We start from the raw sequence: 20290 nt of genomic DNA, 5'->3' as shown, positions 1-20290 counted from the left end.
AGTTCAGCAAAGCCAGGCATTCTAGAGAAAAGAGCATTTCCTTCCCCCTTCTCTCTTAACTTTCAACCCAACCAGTGCTGGGATTCCTCTTCAAAACTGGGCTTGCCCTATAACGTCTGCTTCAGAACAGCTTTAAGAACAGCTCTGCCTCACGTACTCCACAACGTCTATGGTGCTGGCTGTTGACGCAAAGCTGTTTGTATATTTGGGGTGGTAGTTCCAGCCACAACCCTAGGTGATCCTGCACATTAACAATAGAAGAACGTAAATCATAGCAGGATTTCTCTGTATTTTTTCCCTTGAGTGAAGTCATTTCCTCCTTAGGTAGGTGGACCCTTTTAATGCAACGACATTTTTGGCAACCTCTTCATCACCCTGATTTAAGAAGCCCTGATCAACTTTTGTATTTTGGGTGTAGGTGGCAAGCTAGTATGTATGTTGAGTTCATTCCAATTGCAATCTTTCAGGGATGTGGCGGGATAGCATCGTAAGGAAAAAAGTGAAGAATTCTAATATCCCAAATCTTCAATGTGGAGATATTAATATTACCAATTTTATGAAACAGGTAGAAGGTTCATAAAAATAAACAACGAATGTTCTAAGATAGGGATGCACATGACCCTGTTGGGCTTTGTGTGTTGAAAAACCATACCATAAATGAGTGGGGCCACCATTTATGCAGTAAAATAGCGAACACTACAATATTTTTTTAAAGAAAAGAAACAGGCATGGAACATAAAACAAACTAATCAAGATCCATCTTTCTGATTAAAGCAAAGACTTGTTTGAACGAAATGGTTTTGCCATGCAACAAAACATTGGAAGAAACACTACAAACATTCCAAGAATTCTGTAAGGTAGGTGCAACTGCAAAGAAAGTATTTCTTGACATTCACTCAATTTGATCATCAGCAATTACCACCAACTTACTCCTCTCACTGTAAGTTCCACGAATCTTGATAGCTGTTAAGTTATGGAGCAACTTTTGGAATTCAAAGGGAGTGAGAGAAGGCCTCCAGGGGTAATCTGTTGCTTCATGGAGCCTAAAAGGAAGTAGCATTGAAACAGTTTTAAATGCCAAAGAATTAACCTGACTGGTGGACATGTTGCTTTTAAATAGGATTTGTCTGATATTATCGGATAGCAGCCTCTCTCCCTTCTGCTAATGTTCAATAAACGAAAAGTTCATATGCATTTGCCTTGTCTCTTCCACTGTCCTTGGGCAAGTAAATAGGCACATTCACACCTTCCCAATTACTCCCTGCATTTGCACTTCAGACTAACCCGAGTTAAAAGTTAGGAAACAGCCATTACTAGTTACCTGAACAGAGGATTTATCACCTACCCAATAACAGGGTCATAAACAACCCTGTTGTAGGCTATGGATATATTCTTGGTAAGGGCAGAGGTACTTTGCGCCACATCCTAACCCATCAACTAAAAGCAATTTTCTTCTCTGCTGGTGAGGAAACAGAGAGACTGTACATTCAAGGCTGAACAAGACTTCTGCATTTACCGAGTATCTCTTGCTCCTCACCCGTTCCCTAGGACTAGGATCCTAAGACATTTTTAATGCAAGCCTGATCAACCACTCTTAACTTTCTGGAGTGGAAATTAAGAATGGGGACCATAACAGGGTAGCAGAAATGCAAAGTAGGTGAGGCCACATCACAGACATAAGTAGCACCAGCATTTTCTGATTTTTTTCTTGTTGCGGGTTGGGTGAAATTAAAACTATATTACTGCCACATTAATTTTTACTCAAAGTGACAGGAATTTCAATTTTTAGCAATTCTGTATGAAGGAAACTCTAAAATAAGCATGAAGTTTGAGGACACATGCAGCTCTGGGACCTAGAGTTGTCTACTTCTGTTTTAATAGTTTCCTTTCAGTCTGCAAAATCTGCCTTGGGGACCATGCTTTCCAGCAAGCCCATCTAAAGTCATTCCAATGTCCAGGGCAGGATAGGACAGAAAATTGGGAAGAGGGAAGAGACTAACCAGAGAAAGCTGCTTGAGTTTATTTTGAAACCAAGCTGGTTTTTTTCATGCAAACTCCCTAGATGGGAGATCAGCACATAAAATGTGTGAGGAAAGGAGAGCAAGAATGAGCAAAATCAAGATAAAGGCTGCTTCCTACTTCTCAATTTGCAACTGCTGCTTTCAACCATATCACTCAATCATATCACTTCCACACGTCTTACCTTTCAGATTAGAAGCTTCAATCAATTTAAAAAGAAATGTTGAATTACTGAATTTAAGATTTTAATGGAACGTTCAGCTGGGAACTCAGCGATAGTTAAATGCTTAGAGCTCCATGGCTTTAAAACCAGAAAAGTAATAACAAATATTATTTCTCCTCTATTAAAGTTAATGAGGTTGCAAAGTGCTTAGTTTTGGCTGGGTTGTAGCACTCTCCACTCCCTGCTGTAGATAATTAATTGATGGGGGACACACGGTGTTTTGCCCCAAGTATTATTAAAAATAAAATCTTACATAACTACTAAATCCATCATAAAAGCATTACCAGCTGCCCTCTCAAGTATAGGAGAAAATAAATATTTCAGTATAGTGTATTCTGCCAGATTATTACTACCACAGAGCAAAAGTTGATGCCACCAACAGAGTTGTATCTCTTAAAACTGCAGTTAAAAAACTACAATTTAGTATTCCCCCCCACCCCGAAAAAAATAACAGATTTTAGTAATTTCTAATTCCCCAAGGATGTATCAAAATCATTCATTTCGCACTATTTATTTACAATCTAAGGTAAAGAAATATTCCATTTATAGCAATTTGTTTTAATATTTTAAGCTATGCAAATAAAGACCTTTAACCAGAACCTTTACCTCCAGGCAATCCTGACATTTTCCATATTAGAAAATACAGACATCTTTACCTGAATGAATATTTCAGAGTGTTCTCGCTGGGATAGGAGTTGCCTTGAGCAATCAAAGGGACAGATACTCTTAGTCCAGCACCTTCAAGGACTATGTCCTCAGCTGAAAGTCGAGTGTCTCGCTTATCAACCCGAAAAGAGAATGACAGGTTTTGCCCGTAACTTAAGATTTGATTTCCAAGGAATTTGCCTGAGACAAAAGCAACAGAATCCACATTCAAGTAAAGGTAAAAGGTAGTAGGTTTATTGGCAAACATGCTTATATAATCTATGTATAAATAGTCATTCTTCCTTTGTACCTGGTGTGCTGAAGTAGATGGGGAAAGGTGTATCTGAGATTACGGATATTTCTTGAGTCTCAGGTATCCAGCGAATGGAGATTTCAGAGCCATCTCTCTGTTCCGCATGCCAGTGTTCCTTTCCTGAAAGCCAGAAGAAGAAATCATCTCATGTTAAAAGTTGAATTTCGCTCTACTTAATACATGAAGAATTAACTTGAATTATTCACTTGCTTTGTGAATTCCATCATGAAAAGGAAACAGATTTCAACACTGATTGAAAACAGTATGTTGTGATTTAAGAAAACTGTTACACAAACCATATAGGGAGAAAATCCTGCTTCAGGGATTGTAGAAATTTCCACTGTGTGTGTTTCTTAAATTGGTAAGAATAGATAGTAGACTTGATCTTAGCCACAAGAGTTTATTTATCAGATTTAGAGACTTGCCCAGAGTTGCTCTGTGAGTGAGATGGGTGGGCTCTAAATCTGATAAATGAATGAATAAATAAATAAAAAGCTGAGAATTTTGTGTTATTAAGTGTAAACTGGAACAGAATAGACCTAATTCAGCCATCTGGTACTTAGCCTCCTTCACAAATGTTGAGATTAACTCTGCTCACAAAGTAGCAGTGAAAATAAAATATCAACCTTTCTAGTCAATGGACTTTTATTTATCATTTGATCAACCACAGTTTTATATATGTACAATGAAGTAACTACACTTTTCATTTCTTCCACTCTTTTCCAGGCACATCATTTGCAAGTTATCATGAGCAGAACTACTGGCTTATCCTTATTGGTTACACATGTTCAATATATTATTTCATGCAATTCACCCTCTCTTTCTTTGCTTCTTACCTACAGCAGATAAACCACTCTGAAATCAGAAGTTTCACCAGATAGCAAAACTCACAAGCCAATAACTAATCTCTAGGCTAATCTGGGAGCAACAACTCAAAATAGAGTTTGACATAGCAAACACATGGCATTTGGGGTTTATCTGTTCGTGTAACTTGAAATAGTTTGTGAGAGAGAGGTATGTGGCTTAATACAGAGTTTTTCAAACTGTGTTTCATGGAACGTTAGGGCTAAAAAAAGAAATAAATATGATTTTCAATAATTAGAATTTGCTTCTTGATCAAGGGTTCCAGGACGATTTTTAAATTAACAGCTTCTATGCCCCCCCCCCCAAAAAAAAAGTTAAAAACCTCTGTCGTAATGGATGGTTATCACAATGTCTGAACAAATTTTCACATTATAAACATGCAACAACTGTTACAACTGTTGCAACATCTGTAAAGCTAAGGTGAGTCAATGTTTGTGACCTCAAGGCCACAATATAATCTCAGAGAAGAACTAAATAATATTTTCAAAGGCGGCTGACTCTATAATAAAGTTGCCCAATTTAGCAGCATATAATGCTAAGTGGAATGAAGAATGCATGTCTAATTATATGATGGGTAAGGACTAAAACAACAATTTGTTTTAGATCCCGTCAAAATATCAACTGATCATACACTTTCCCCTATTCAGTACTTACAATAGATATAAAGAAATACACCGGTGTTACATGAATACTTTTGTATGCGTGTATGCCTTCAAGTTAGTCGTACTCCTGGAAACTGTCTGGAAAAAAGCCTGCAGTTTTCTTGGCAGGATTTCAAAAATAATTTGCCAATGCCTCCTTGTACAAGTGAGAGAGAGTAGCTGACCTAATGTCACTCAGTTGTGCCTAAAGTGGGACTAGAACTCACAACCTCTCAGTTTCTACCCTGATGTTGTAGCCACTATATCAAACTGTCTCTCTTCAGTCAATATAGACCTGTCATTTCTCCCTCTCTAATCATTCTTCACAAGCTGCTATTCAGTGTATCAATTTTCTTTGAAAAGAAGAGAGTGGAATTCTGAAAATAATTTCAGCTATTTGATGTTCTCTTGTTACTACTTGAAGAAATATTTATCTCCTCAAGGTCTAAGGCAGGTGTAAAGCAGGACTAGAGCTGGTCTTCCAGTTTCTAGTCTAATACTTTAACCACTATATCAAATTGGCTCTTTCTTTGGTTACTACTGCCTACAAAATATAAAGAACTTTACTATTACATGAAAGATACAATGCGAGATGAGGCAGTGGAAGAGCTATGTAAAAAGATCTCCTAAATGATGCTATGTACAAAGGTTTGAACATTGACATTATGGAAAGTGAAATCACAGAAGAAAATATTGCTAGCAAGGAAGTTTCAGGAGGTGACGAAATACCAGTAGAATGTTTAAAATCTGACAAAATTATGCTAGTTTATAAGCAGATATAGAAAACTCTACAAGCGACCGTGTGGCTGGAAAAGATAACATTTATGTTCTAAAAATAAAAGGGCATTACTAAAGAATGTTCCCAACAATTGCACTTTATCTCACATGCTCAAAATGCTACAGCCCAGACTTAAACCATTTGTAAAATGAAAATTGCCACATGGATAAGATGGGTTTAATGGAAGCAGAGGCAGCCAAGAATACATTGTGATATGTGAAGGATAATGAAAAGGACAAAAGAAAATTAAAAATATGTATTAAGATGCTTTACTAATTACATTAAGGCTGTTGACTATGTAAATCCCAACACATTAGGGATGGTTCAGGGGATAGCAGGCCACCTCATCTGCTGTTGAAGAACTGGTTGAAGAATTCCAGAAAGGAATCATTAGAATGAAATATGGAATGATTAAATAGTTCAACATTGACAAAAGAGTGTGCCAAGGTTGCAGGTTGTCAATCTTGTTTAACTTGTATAGAGATCATGAGAAATATTTGATTAGAAGAAACATCAATTTATCCTTTTAAAAGCTGAAAACGAGGAGACCCAAGTACACTCTTGCTGAAGAGGAAAGAAGAACAAAGCTAGTCTACTGATCAATTTAAAATGAAAATATATACACACAAAAACCCTTTAGATGATGTTAATGGCAATGCTAATACAATGGAAATAGGCAGAAAAGAAGCTGAAGTAATATGCAGATCTGAACTCCACAGGCTCACAAATTCATAGGAATGGTGAAAGAAAGACAAGGGCTTTCAGAAAAAGGCTTTGACAGAATTAGACATCGTAGGATTAAAGTGGGGAAAAAATCGCACTGGCAACAAAGGTAAATATTGTCAAGGCTGTGGTTTCCCTAGTTGTAACCATGGCTGTGAAAGGCGAACCATTAAGAAGGCAGACTGAAGAAAAACAGATGCTCTTGAACTGGATCGTTGGTCTGGAGAAAAAAATTGAGAATACCTTGGATTGCAAAAAGAACAAATTATTCAATATTAGCGGAAGTAACTAGACTGCTCACAAAAAAAAAAGAATAATAAAGCTAAGTTTAAATAGTTTGGAAATATTTGGAAACAAAAGTCCCTGGATAAGATCCCAATGCTTGGAAAAATGAAAGGCAATTAGAAAATATGGCAAAAGTGTTACATAAACACAGGCTTTGGAGAATTCAAACAAGAATTGCTAACAGTCCTGATGAACTGATACCCATTGGACAATTAAGAGTTGGAAGCAACTGAATAACTGAAAAACAATGACAAAACTTGCTATTATGCTTTGATTTAAAAAAATCTAGAATTGCTAAGTTTTTTTAAAAAAAGCTGTTCTCTGTTACACACCAGACAACTCTGAGTCAAGCTATGAAGCAACTGAAGCTGAAAGTTAGAAATTGCACAATACCATTGATTATATAACACCTACTTAAAAGATTATAGCTTGTTACGATATAATTACATGTTTCATTCTCCTAACTGTTTAACAAATTGACTATTAGCCCTATTTTATTTTACTGATTACAAGTTTTGATTTTTATTACTGGGACACAAAGTATGTTATATCATGTTATATTGTGAATGCACCAATGCTTCTGCTCAAAAGAAAATAAACTGATGAATGTGTTCAAAGCATTATGTCTTACATGGCATGTTAAACCTAATCAAGAAAAACTGAAGTTTAAACTTACCTGTTTGGAAAGTGGATGTAATTTTGGAGGTAACGTATCCGACGGCATTGGTACAGACAGAGGAATGTCCAAAACAGAAACAGGGAATACATCCCCTAGGATTGTCGGAATCCAGATTAAAAAAGCCAGGCTTACATCTAAAAGTAAAAGAAAACACTGAAATTCATAATCTGTCTTTTCTGTTTCTACATTCAAATATTAAACAAAGAGTTTAAGCTGGCTAAAAGCCATATCTATAATACACTGTATACACCCATAACAGACTTTCATGCTAAAATGTTATAGCATTTCCCTTCATTTAGAATCACAGCCAGCACCTTGAGAAAATGTTGTGAGATGAAAATAAAAGAAGGCAGAATTTACACTGATATTCTGACCACCAAGCAAAAGAAGTTTGGATTATAGAGCGGTGAACGTATCATTGCTTTGACTAAATCTGTGCATTGAAGGAAAGCATTTCTACATATATGCTCAAGTCAGTGGCGTAGCGTGGGGGGTGCAGGGGGGGCCGGCCGCACCGGGCGCAACATCTGGGGGGGCGCCCTGACTCACCCCACGCCGCCCTTTGCCGGACTGTGGCCACCTCTTTCTGCGCCCGGCTCGGCCCGCGAACTAAGCTCCCCGGCCTGCCCAGGCCCCTCCTGCGCACCGCCTACCTCCCAGCGGAGCCGCCAAGACCCGCCGCCCCGCCCCCGCGGGAGCCAAAGGAGAGCGGCGCTGCGCTCCATCTGCCCGCCGCTGCAACGCCACTGCGTCCTCCCACTCCACCTGGAGCGCCCCGGGGAGCCGGCGCCTTCCCGAAGCCCCCGGTGCGCCTCCCACCCCCGCGGCACCTGCTTCCCTTCAGTCGAGCCTTTTCCTGCTGCCCTGCCGAGCTCCTCCTCGGGAGGAAGGCAGGAGGCCAGCATGGAGAGCCTCACTTGACTGATGCCGACCCAGGGGGCAGCTGCAGTCGGGCCGCCCTCGGGTTAGGGGGCGCAAATTACTTGCCCCGGGTGCTGACAACCCACGCTACGCCACTGGCTCAAGTATAGGGATGTTTAATGAGCTGAATCTGTCACCGTCAATTAAATCCATGCCATGTTTTCTACAACAGTATTATCATATTATGCTAATGCTAATATTTTCTATAGTAAATGCTACTGCTACAGAAGTTATTTTTTTCAGAAACAACAGGTGAAGTAATAGTTCTGGATGGGCTGCACTTCTGCAAGTTGGGTAGCAAAAATCTAGGCAGCCGGGCTGGAAGATGACACAGTCTCCGAAGAGAGGCGTGGGAGGAGTCACACATGGGTATTAACACAGCCCTTTTGCCCTGGAGGCTGAGGTAAATCTTGAGGCCACACCTCCGTACCTCCTCTGACCTCCCAGATTAACCTCAGCCTTCGGCCCAGAAGGAGTGTTTTTACCTGACTCTCCCTCTCTTCGAAGACTTCAGGGTTTTTTTTCACAGAGCTTCATTTTTCTTCATCGGATTGCTTCTTCACCCCTCCTCACCAGTGCTCATCGCAGCTAGCTCCAAAGCCTCTCCACTTGCTAGCGCGAGCCCCCAGGCGGCCGGACGGCCGCGTAAGAGGGGGAGAAGCCCCGCGCCGCGAGGACCACTGAGGCGGCGGCGCGCCTCACAGGAGAACTTCGCGGGACTTTTTTTGAGCCAGGAACCAAAGGATCGGCTTCCAACGCACCCGAGCGGCAGAGAACCGGGCCGCAGATCGGCGGCCGCCATCTTAGCATCGCCGCCATTTTGGAAGAGCACGTGGGAGAGCGCGTGACCGGCGATCCTACTACGGATGCCGAGAGCGCTCAGAAGACTCCACCGAAGCCGGAAGAGGCTTCTTGAGGCCTGAACTCTGCCGGTGATCCGGGGAGGGCCGAAACATTGTGGAGAGCCGGCTCTCGGGCCGCGGATTGGCGGCAGGAACTGCTAAGAAGAGCGCAGAGCTAGGAAGAAGCACACACGCAGCAGGGAGGCCGGCAGAAGGAGGAGGTGGTGATCAACAAACGTGTGAGTACATGGCAGAGACGAGGAGCAGGGGGACCAGGGCTAGATCCCCAGGGGACTCAGACCCGGGAGAGGGGACTTCCAAGGGGCCCCCAGTCACCAGAGGAAGGTCCTCCGCTAGGCAAGGCCACCCCAGAGCCGCCAGGAAGGAGACCTCCTCTAAGGAAATGAGGGCCACCAGGGCTTCTAGGAGAAACTTCAGGGCCACCATCAGCCCTTCTCCTTCCAGGTCCCGCTCGCCTCACAGACTCCCTGCCCTGGAAGAGGCCAGGGCTGGATCCCCAGGCTCACCTAGGGGCTCAGGCAGAGGGCCTAGCTCTCTATCACCCCCCCCTCTCCTGCCCAACCATCGGAGACATGGGGAGACCCCTTTGGGCACAGGGCACCCAGTCCTGCTAGGAACCGACTGGCCCCCCAGTCTCCTGCTCCAGGGGAAGGGCTACAACCCCCAGATCTCCACCCTGTTCTCCCAGAGCTCCCTGCAAGCTTTCAGGAGGTCTTCGCCAGGGCTATAGTCCAGGGGATAACCTCTGGGATGCAACTCCAGTCCCAGAGTTCCAGAAAACGGTCTTCCCGACATCCCACCAGAGGCCATCAGGATAACCCCAGGTTTTCTGATCCCAGGGAATCCAGGTCTCCCTCCCCCTCCACCACCAGCGAGACCTCGGAACTGGAGGAGGGAGAGTTGAAGGAGGTGGGATTTTCGGAGGATGAGGATGCCCAGAACCCGGAGGCTCCCAATATTACTGGGCTGTTCCCTCCCTCCCTATTTAGTTCCTTACTGCGTAAGGCCAGAGCCACTGCGGACCTGGACTCTCCTACAGAGCCCGCTCCAGCGACTTCCACCCCCAGCTCTGGTGGGGGGAGAAAAAAGGGACCTTTCCACAGGCCCCTGGCAGAGAAGGAGGAGATCCCTATCCTGAAATGTTTTTAGAGGTGCTTAAATCCCAGTGGGTTAAGCCAGGATCCTTCCCTACACCAGGGGGCAATGAACGCAAATTTTATAACCTTAACGCTACCTTCGCCCAAGCTCTGCAGGTACCACCAGTGGACACCCCAGTTGCCGGTTTGGCTTCATCCTCCGCAGTAGTGACTGGAGACATTGCTAACTGTCTCAAAGCAGAGGACAAGAAAGCCGAGATGGTATTGCGTAAGTCATTTCAGGCGATAACCTGGGCTATTAGGGCGGCTGCGTCTGCTTCTTTCTTTAACAGGTCCACAGTCCTATGGTTGGAGCAACTAAGAGACAGGACCCCAGCCTCGGAAGTGCGCCTGTTGCAGGACATCTCAAAGGTGTTGGCAGCCACCCAGTTTTCAGCTGACGCCACCTTGGATGTGATTAAGTATGCCTCTAGAGCTTTATTGTCCTCTGTAGCATCCCGGCGCCTGCTGTGGCTGCGCCACTGGCAGGCAGAATCTCGCGCAAAGTGGCACCTGGCAGGAGCGGACTACACCGGGGACAAGCTATTCGGTTCTTCGCTGGATCCCATTCTTGTGGAGGACAAGAATAAGCGTAAGGTCTTCCCCACCACGACCAGGCGTTCAGAGCACCGACAGACTCCCTATCCTAGGAGAGCGACGTATCGCCCACCAGATTCGGACTTCCAGAATCAGAGGTACACGGCGTCAAGGTTTCCCAGGCAGGGGGATAGGCAGTTTCCCAGAGACAGATTCAGGGGCCAACAGCAGGGCAAGTGGCCCTTTCGAGGGGGGGGGTGGCCGTCCTTTCCGCAGGTTCAAATGATCCGTCCCAGGATCATCCCATCGGCGGTCGCCTCTCCCTATTTGCGGATGCCTGGGATCGCGTCACCTCGGATGAGTGGGTCCGCCAAACCGTTAGGCTCGGGCTCCACCTGGAGTTCCGCACGCAGCCCCCGAATAGATTCTGAACCTTCGCCTCCTCTTCAGATCCGGCCAAACGGGCCCTACTGGGCAAGGCCATCCAGCATCTACTGGACATCAGGGCAGTACAGAGGGTCCCGGAGGGGGAGAAGGGTTCAGGTTTTTATTCTAACCTGTTCCTGGTTCCCAAGAGTTCAGGGGGGTGGAGAGCCATCTTGGACCTCAAGCTGCTCAACTCCAGGGTAGTCTACCGTAGGTTTAAGATGGCCTCTCTTAAGTCCATCCTAGAGAGTATCTGGCAAGGGGACTTCCTGGCTTCCATCGACCTCACTGAGGCCTACCTTCACATTAGGATCGCCCCCGAGCATCGTAGGTTCCTGAGGTTTTCCCATGAGGGTAACCATTTCCAGTACAGGGCCCTCCCCTTTGGGCTGGCCTCAGCCCCCAGAACCTTTACCAAGGTTCTGGCTGCGGCTGCGGGTCACCTTCGTTTCCTCCTGGTTCGGCTCCATTGCTACCTGGACGATATCCTAATCCTAGCCAGGTCCCCAGCCAGAGCCGAGAAGGACCTAGGTCTCACCATCGATACCCTAAGGTCCCTGGGGTTCTCGATCAATATCGAGAAGAGCCAACTAGCTCCTTCTACCAGGCTCCAACACCTAGGGGCCATCATAGATTCGGTGTCGGGAGAGGTCTCCCTCTCTCAGGAGCGTAGGGACAGCATTGTTCAGCTGGTGCAGGTGATCCGCAAATCACGTTCTGTCCCTGTAGTTCTTCTTTCCAGGTTTCTCGGGAAATTCATCTCCTGCATAGGGATCGTGCCCTGGGCTCGCCTCCATGCCAGAAAGCTCCAGTGGTTCCTGCTCCCACACCAGAGAGCCGGGACGAGCGACACCATCTTCAAGGTACTCGTGACTCCCCAGGTGCGCCTCTCTCTTCGTTGGTGGACGACTCCAGCTCTGGACAGGGGGTCCCTATTCAGGGAGCCATCGAGAATGGTCCTCACGACAGACGCAAGCCTGTTCGGCTGGGGATCGCACCTGGAATCTTGGATAGCCCAGGGCCGATGGACGACATCAGATCTACGCAACAACATCAACTGGCTGGAACTCAGAGCCATTCACCTGGCGCTACGCCACTTCAAGACCGCAGTGACCGATCACCACATCCTGATCCTGACCGACAACGTGGCAGCCAAGGCCCACATGAACAAACAGGGAGGTACCCACTCCAAGGCCCTACGCAACGAGGCTCTCCGGCTGGGGAACTGGGCAGAAAGGAATGTCCGATCGATCAGAGCCGAGCACATCTCCAGAATAGAGAACCAGCAGGCAGACTGGCTCAGCAGGGAGACAGTCGACAACGGAGAGTGGCAACTCCATCCCGCCATCTTCCAACAGATCTGCAGGAGGTTCGGCCATCCAACAGTGGACCTCTTCGCAACCCCAGCGAACGCCCAGCTGCCAGTCTTCTTATCGAGGTTCCCAGCCAGAGGCGCCATGGACACGGACGCGATGCACTGCCCTTGGCCGCCCGGCCTCCTCTACGCTTTTCCCCCCCTTCCCCTCATTCCCGGGGTCCTGAGGAAGTTAGTGGCAGAGAGAGCAGAGATGGTCCTAGTAGCCCCCTTCTGGCCACGCCGCCCCTGGTTAGCAGACCTGGTGGATCTGTCCTCAGCCCCCCATTGGAGGATCCCGCAGGGGGAAGTAACCCTGCTCCAGGGGTCTCTGGAGCATCCGGACCCGGAGTGGCTCCATCTGACCGTCTGGCGATTGAGCGGGAACAATTAAGAGAGGCCCAATATTCCGCGCAGGTCATTAGGACCATCGAGGCGTCCAGAAGGCAGTCCACAACTCGCATCTACAATGCTTCCTGGCTCGCCTTCGCGGACTGGTGCCGAGCGAGGGACATCGTCCCAGCTGCGGCTTCCGTGCCCCAGGTGCTGGATTTTTTGCAGGAAGGTCTGGAGAAAGGCCTGGCCCCTAGCACTCTGAGGAGGCAGGTCTCGGCCCTTTCCACTGTCCTGGGGGGTGTGGATGCCCCGCCTTTATCCCAGCACCCTGTCCTAAAGCGCTTTCTCAAGGGGGCGACGAACCTGAAGCGCCCTATGGTCCATCGCTTCCCTACCTGGGACCTTCCCACGGTCCTCCAGGCTCTGACCGAGGCTCCCTTCGAGCCCCTGAGAGAGGTCTCCCTCCAATTCCTGACCCTCAAGGTAGTCTTCCTGGTGGCCATCACGTCGGCCAGGAGGGTGTCAGAGCTTAACGCCCTCTCCAGCAGAAGGGACCTCTGCTCATTCCTACACAACCGGGTCGTCCTCAGACTGGACCCCGCTTTCATGCCCATGGTCAACTCTCCCTTTCACAGAGGCTTAGAAATAGTTCTGCCGGACTTCTGTCCGCAGCCGACCAGGGATAGAGAGAAATCTTGGCATTGCTTGGATGTCAGAAGAGCCTTGCGCATCTACCTGAAGCGCACGGCCCCCTTCAGACGCTCTGAGGCACTCTTTGTCTCCTTCCAGACGTCCACCCGGGGAGCCAAGGTTTCCCCAGCCTCCATCAGCAGGTGGATCAGATCGGCCATCTCCAAGGCCTACGAGGCACCAGAAGTGCTGCCACCCAGGCCCCTATTGAGGAGATATGCAGGGCTGCCGCTTGGTCTTCTCCCTCGCCCTTCATTAGGCATTACCGGCTAGACACTTATGCCTCCACGGAGGCGGCCTTCGGAAGGAGGGTCCTTCAGGGAGTCCTAGACTCTCGTGGGGCTCAGGCCCAGTAATCCCTCCCTAGGACATCTAGCTTTGGTATGTCCCATGTGTGACTCCTCCCACGCCTCTCTTCGGAGACTGTCAGTTGGTCTTACCTGAACTGCATGTCTCGAAGATGGCGTGGGAGTAGTCACTTCCCCCCCCCCCGTTAGGGCGCCCCGCGCCAAGGGCCTGAGTTAGCTCAGCGGTCAGTCAGGGACCAGGCAGGAAGGATGTGTTTGTGTTTTTACCTGTCCCTTCCTCTTTCAGGTTCTTTGCTATGACCATCGGTTAATCTGGGAGGTCAGAGGAGGTACGGAGGTGTGGCCTCAAGATTTACCTCAGCCTCCAGGGCAAAAGGGCTGTGTTAATACCCATGTGTGACTACTCCCACGCCATCTTCGAGACATGCAGTTCAGGTAAGACCAACTGACATTTTCCAACAGTGGCTTCCCCAATAATAGTAAATTTCCAAATAGCCAAAATAATTCCAATTCAAAATTTCCCTTCTCCACAATCTGGAACAAGCGTTGATGAGGATCTTGATTTTTGATGTATCCAGGTAGATCTATCCGGTTACCACTTAGCTTGAGCAACCTCAGGATTTTCGAACAAAAACTTCTGAATAATCTGCATGGAGGTTGCCCTGAATTCCTTCTAAGGAGGGTACAAGAACACAATCAATTCAGCATTTGATTCCACCTACTAGAAATTGTTTTACCTTTCACAGTTGAACCCTTCCACATTGTCTTTACAAGTGCAACGCCCGGTTTCTATATTGCATTCATCTCTGCTGCCAGCTGGATTGCAAGAGCAGCGCCTGAACAAGAAGAAAAGAGTCTAATTGGAACACTGGGAATAATGAAGGAACCAGAGATGTGCAAATGTTCTAATATGGGTTGTTTCATCCTCTAATACAGTGTTTCTCAAACTTGGCGACTTTAAGTCCTGTGGACTTCAACTCCCAGAATTCCCCAGCCAGCTATGCTGGCTGGGGGATTCTGGGAGTTGAAGTCCACAGGACTTAAAGTCGCCAAGTTTGAGAAACACTGCTCTAATAGAATATTTTGCACACATCTAGACACACATTTTTCCGTCTTCACCTTTACTTATAGGACCGGGTCACTTTTACCTGCATCCAGCCTCTGTAAGAGAATGGAAGCCGGGCTGACACCTATCACACTTGTCACCCATCACACCAAGTTTACAACTGCAGCGTCCATAATTGTCACACTGTGTGCTGAGGGAGCCTGTGAAAACAAAATACAGTTGAAAGTACTCCCTCATAGTGATTTATTTCTCTTCAAGCAAAGTTCTAGAAAAACATTGTACATTTTGGATTTCACTTTTATATTGTAATTGAAATGCTACGGACCATAAGCTGAAGTTCAGAAATAAAGTATAATTGCAAGTGGGTAAACTTTTAAATTTTAGATACTTAAATAGAGTATATGTTTAGCCCAAGTATTTTAAATGAGTGCAAGAAGTATGCTTAGAAGTCCTTTCCCACAAAAATCCACTTTTAGTTTTCTCTTAATAATTCCTTTTGCTAAATTTAGAAAGGAGAAGTTTTTTTCTGTCACGGTTATTTTTAAATAATAAATTCATTCAAAAATATTTTTACCTGGAAAAAAATGAGGGAGGGAAGGAGGGAAAAATTAAACATGGGAACACCAATATTCCCATTATATATGCAATCTTAAATAGAAAAATAAACATGTTAAACATCTATATTCAGAAGTTCTATTCCCAGTCTGTGTAAATTCTATTCCCAGTCTGTTCCATTTGAAGCTTAAAAAATGGAGTCTATATATTTGAAGAAAGCACTACATAAAAATCATCAAACGTCTTTGGTATTACATTAATTCTTCAGTCAATGCAATTTCTCACACTAAACATTGATCTAAAAAAATATGGATTTAATTTCTCAATATTTCACACTAACAAATCTGATAAGAAACAGAAAAAGGTGAATTTCAGTTAGTGTACTTTTTATAATTTTGTAAGAGTACAGTAATGTTGTTAAGTAATTTCCTCAATTACCACAAAACGTGGGCATTGCCACTAGTAATATGCAGTAGTCTGAGTACAATATCTGCAGTATAGTCTAGAAAAAAATTGGTTAATGTAATGCATTTTAGAGAACAGTACTATTTAAGAAAAAATTACAAACTATGAAAATAATTTGAAATATAAATTCAGAACAAATGCATCTGAAGGCATGGTTTGCCACAAAGAGCTCTAACTGATTCATAGAATTTGATAACAACTAGAATGCAAACGTGCTGTGTGACGAAATCAGTTGCTACTGCGGGGCAATTTTTAATACACTTCTTTAGTTATGCTACCTCTTTATTTCCCATATTGTACTCTTCATTTAGTGTTCCCCTGCAATGGCCCATAATTTGGGATTAATCTCCATTTTACATTTGATGACAACTGCATCACAAGGTGGAAAGAACTGAACTTCCATGGTATTACACCCAATCATCTGCCCAAACATTGAGTATGTATCTGAGGAATTTTATAAGATAGTTTGTGATCCACAGCAGGAATCTAATGCTGAACAACAGACACAAATATCTCCCCTCTCTCACTTTGCTAGTGGCTGCAAATTGTAAAACATATACCACTTCTGGATGATATAATCCAATGCAAAAAAGAAATGTCACAAGGAAGTGAAGTCCAGATGTACATAGATCAAGTTGCAAAAAAGTAGCTCTCGGTGGAGTCTGATTTAAAAAGAAATACATGAGGAAATTCTGATTTGAAGAAATCAGGGCTTCTGCTGATTTGGAAGAGAACAAACATTTTTAAACACTCTAATAGGGTTTTATATTGCTTTCAGGTCTTACTGGTGACTTCATTCAGGACAAAGGGTAGAATAACTATGTTCAAGAATTATGTGGAATCCATATGCGCCAGGACAAGTTCCAATAGTTTAATCAGTCAGAAAGACACCTTTTTCTGTACCAAATAAATAAAAGCAATGCTGATAATTTAATTCTGTATTTTCACTTGTGGTTTTCATTCAGAATTGGTTGATAAAGTTTAAAACAATCTTTATACTCCTGTACTGTTTAGCTTTCAGAAGCATTCAGATTGATTTTACTTTTAGTAAATACTTTCACTGGAATTTAGGTTAACTCTGATCTAGATTGCACAATTTCAAATGGACATCAAGAGTTCAACTCCGGCTTTTCCACAGCAATCAATCAATGAAGCAAAATGAAATAAAATAATGTATAATAAAATGTTTGTATAGACAAAACTAAATGCTAAGGAAAATCATTCTAGTTTAACCTTTTTTTCTGGTATTCTTTTTTCCACACAAGGTATAGCCATTAGATTTAACACTGCACAGACTCAGTTGTTCCATATATTTTTTTCAATCAGGGCTTGAATTTTTTTTTTCTCCTGATGACCAGGAGAGATGTCAACTGCGAGTCTTATTTGGAATTCATTTCATTACATCTGAGCCGCAGTCCTTCCAATCTTTTACAAAGAGAGATACTCTCTCTAAAAGATGTCAATTTCTGAAATTGATTCAGTAGACCACAGATAGAATTTCTAGACAACTGAATGCAATAGAGGAGCTATGGTCTCTTCCCCATATCTAAAATAGCATGAATTCTGTTATTTCCTATTGTTCAATATTTAAGCCAGTCAATTATTTTTACTCCATAAGCTAATTTACAATGCAAATATATCTCCAAGTGGAATGCATTAAACTGTTCATTTTGCTTTTTAAGTACAGGAAATATCAATACTTTACAGCCCCTCATCTTCGACATTCTTAGATCATTAGGATTCCTAATCAATATAGCTGAAATTATTGCTCTATCAAACTTATAGGAATTGCTATCCCAACTTTTCTAGAATGTGTTAAATTGGACAAAGAGAAACTAACTCCTGATTTTCAAAGATGTCTTTAATTCACCTTTAGGCAACTTTTTTTTCAAACAGAATCAACCCCCAGAGTTTAAACAAGAGGGAATTATTCAGCTTATAATAAGCCTTTAGCACATACAATCAATATTCTTCTTTCTAGTCTATAATTATTTAGAAATAATTACTCAGACAAAAACATTATCTTAACTCAAGATCAAAATATTATACTAAATCAACATACAGATTAAATACATACTGATTGCCTGTGTGCCATGAAATCTATTAGAGGGTTTCACTGAGGTTTTTAAAATTATTCTTGAATGCATGATAAAACATGATATACCAGTACCACTCTACCCTGATGCTGCACTGTCTATACTTGGAACAAAACCAAAACAATTTACATCAGACTGGTATTTGGAGATCTCAGCTTGATATCGTGAATGATTTTTAAACCTGAAAATTGGATAATGTCTTGATTGAGAGTATGCATAACTTATCTGAAGCTTTCAGTCGTATTAATGTCCAAATGCAAAGCTCTGCACATCATGCTTATTGTGTGATTAAGACAGAAACTGAGGACACACATGGCCAGCTGAAGCCAAAAGGCTCATTTATCCTCCAAAACAATGACCCTTTGTTTAGCAACTCTTTGAAGTTACATTGGCACTGAAAAAAGTAACGTACAATGAATCCTTGCCCTTATGAGTTCCACAGCATCCCCATGATCACATGATTGTGATTTGGACCTTTGAAAACCACTGCATGTTAATAATAGTTGCAATGTCCCATGGTCACGTAATCGCCATTTGTGACCTTCCTAATCAGATTCTAGCAAACAAATTCAATGTGGAAGCCAGCAGGAATTGGTAAGTCATGGTCACATGACGCCGTTGCTTAACAACACAACTGCCATCACTAATTGGGATGGATGTGTGATGCTTTGCTTTGTGGCTGCTTTGCTTAGCAACTGATTTGATGGACCCAATTAAGGTTGTAAAGCGAGGACTATCTGTAGTGCTTTCAGCTCTCTCCTCAATTACCAAAAATTGACATACGTTTTTCTCATATTTTAAATTAGAAAATGCAACCAAAATCCCTCAAATAAGCTTAAAATGGTTCTAAAATAAAATACACCCCTATCCCCATCAGGCCTAATATAGCCTTGACTAATCTGCATTAATGTTGAATTCAATGTAGCCTTTGGCTGTAGGGGGGGGGAGGGGGGAATAAAATGTGATCTATAGCCATCCAAAGTTATCTAGCCCTAATTGAGATCCTAAACTAAGCCCTAAATTTAGACCTGTGTAGTGTAGTTTTACAACATGCAGATACTGTTTCCATATACTTCCCGTTCTGGCCATAGCACCTTGCTTTCCACTTTAATGGAATTGTAAAACTGGAAGTATGCTACGAACTCCCTTGTTTAAATATTACGGAAAACATTGGAGATAAAGGGAAAATGCAGAAAAGCAGTCTCCTTAATACTTACCCACAGGACTGCAATTACATGGCAGGCAGTTCTCTTCACTCCCCAGGCGGTAGAAGTTCTCCCGACATCTTTCACAGTTTGGTCCATCAGTGTTACCAAAACAGCCTGAGCAGTGGCCACCATGGCCGGTGGATCGGTACAGTTCAGAATCAAAGTAACACTCCTGTGATCGTCCATTGCAGTTACAGCCTGTATGTCGGAGAGCACAAACCCGGGTTAGTTTAAAAGGCTGTGAAGTGGGGTGGGTGGGTTAAAATTCCTTTCCAAATTGTCAACTTACCACTTACAATATTGCTGACAGTTAATATGACCTGGGAACTCAAGTTCCCTCGTAAAATAAATTGCTCAGTTCAGGTAATTAGAATGGCCCAGAAATGAAAAGTGACAGGCACAGGTTGGATAACCAAATTATTCCTATGGTGACAGAATCATTGTTTTCCTCAATCAAAATTCTATTTTTATCATGTTGAAAACATAAATCACTTCTTTCATTGCCCTTTAGATTTAGGCTGCTTTTTTTTTAAAAAAAACCACCACATTACTGTAGTTTCTCTTTTTCTACCTCACAGGGATACCACAAGCAACAAAGATGATTAGAGGACTGGAGACTAAAACATATGAAGAATGGTTGCAGGAACTGGGTATGTTTAGCTTAAGAGAAAGAAGGACTAGGGGAGACATGATAGCAGTGTTCCAATATCTCAGAGGTTGCCACAAAGAAGAGGGAGTCAAGCTATTCTCCAAGGCACCTGAGGGTAGAACAAGAAGCAATGGGTGGAACCTAATCAAGGAGAGAAGCAACTTAGAACTGAGGAGAAATTTCCTGACAGTCAGAACAATTAATCAGTGGAACAGCTTGCCTCCAGAAGTTGCGAATGCCCCAACACTGGAGGTCTTTAAGAAGATGCTGGATAGCCATTTGTCTGAAACGGTATAGGGTTTCCTGCCTAGGCAGGGGGTTGGACTAGAAGACCTCCAAGGTCCAACTCTACTATTGTATTGTATTGTATTGTATTGTATTGTATTGTATTGTATTGTATTGTATTGTATTGTATTGTATTGTAAGTACTACAGCTAGAGAGTATCAGTGAAGCTCCTGGATTAGAAAGCTGAAGCTCTGACTACAGCAGAAGACCTTAAATTGGTTTTG

At 43.7% G+C, this 20290-nt stretch overlaps 1 protein-coding gene across 1 annotated transcript in view; it reads right to left on the bottom strand.

The window, feature by feature from the left end:
* The window catches only part of LAMC1 (laminin subunit gamma 1), a 157382-nt gene that overhangs the window by 36814 nt on the left and 100278 nt on the right, over window positions 1-20290 (bottom strand). Inside the window, exons 5-11 of the mRNA XM_081948795.1 lie at window positions 19141-19329; window positions 14890-15007; window positions 14479-14577; window positions 7168-7304; window positions 3198-3320; window positions 2899-3088; window positions 931-1043 (exon numbers count right to left, since the gene is read on the bottom strand). Coding sequence (XP_081804921.1) covers window positions 931-1043; window positions 2899-3088; window positions 3198-3320; window positions 7168-7304; window positions 14479-14577; window positions 14890-15007; window positions 19141-19329 — 969 coding nt within the window. The remainder of the gene's footprint in view (window positions 1-930; window positions 1044-2898; window positions 3089-3197; window positions 3321-7167; window positions 7305-14478; window positions 14578-14889; window positions 15008-19140; window positions 19330-20290) is intronic.

This window comes from Natrix helvetica, assembly GCF_964273705.1.
Source record: "Natrix helvetica genome assembly, chromosome: 3".
In the NCBI taxonomy this organism is placed as follows: Eukaryota; Metazoa; Chordata; class Lepidosauria; order Squamata; family Natricidae; genus Natrix; species Natrix helvetica.
The sequence above is the reverse complement of the archived record's forward strand: the minus strand, read 5'-3'. Positions and strand labels throughout refer to the sequence as shown.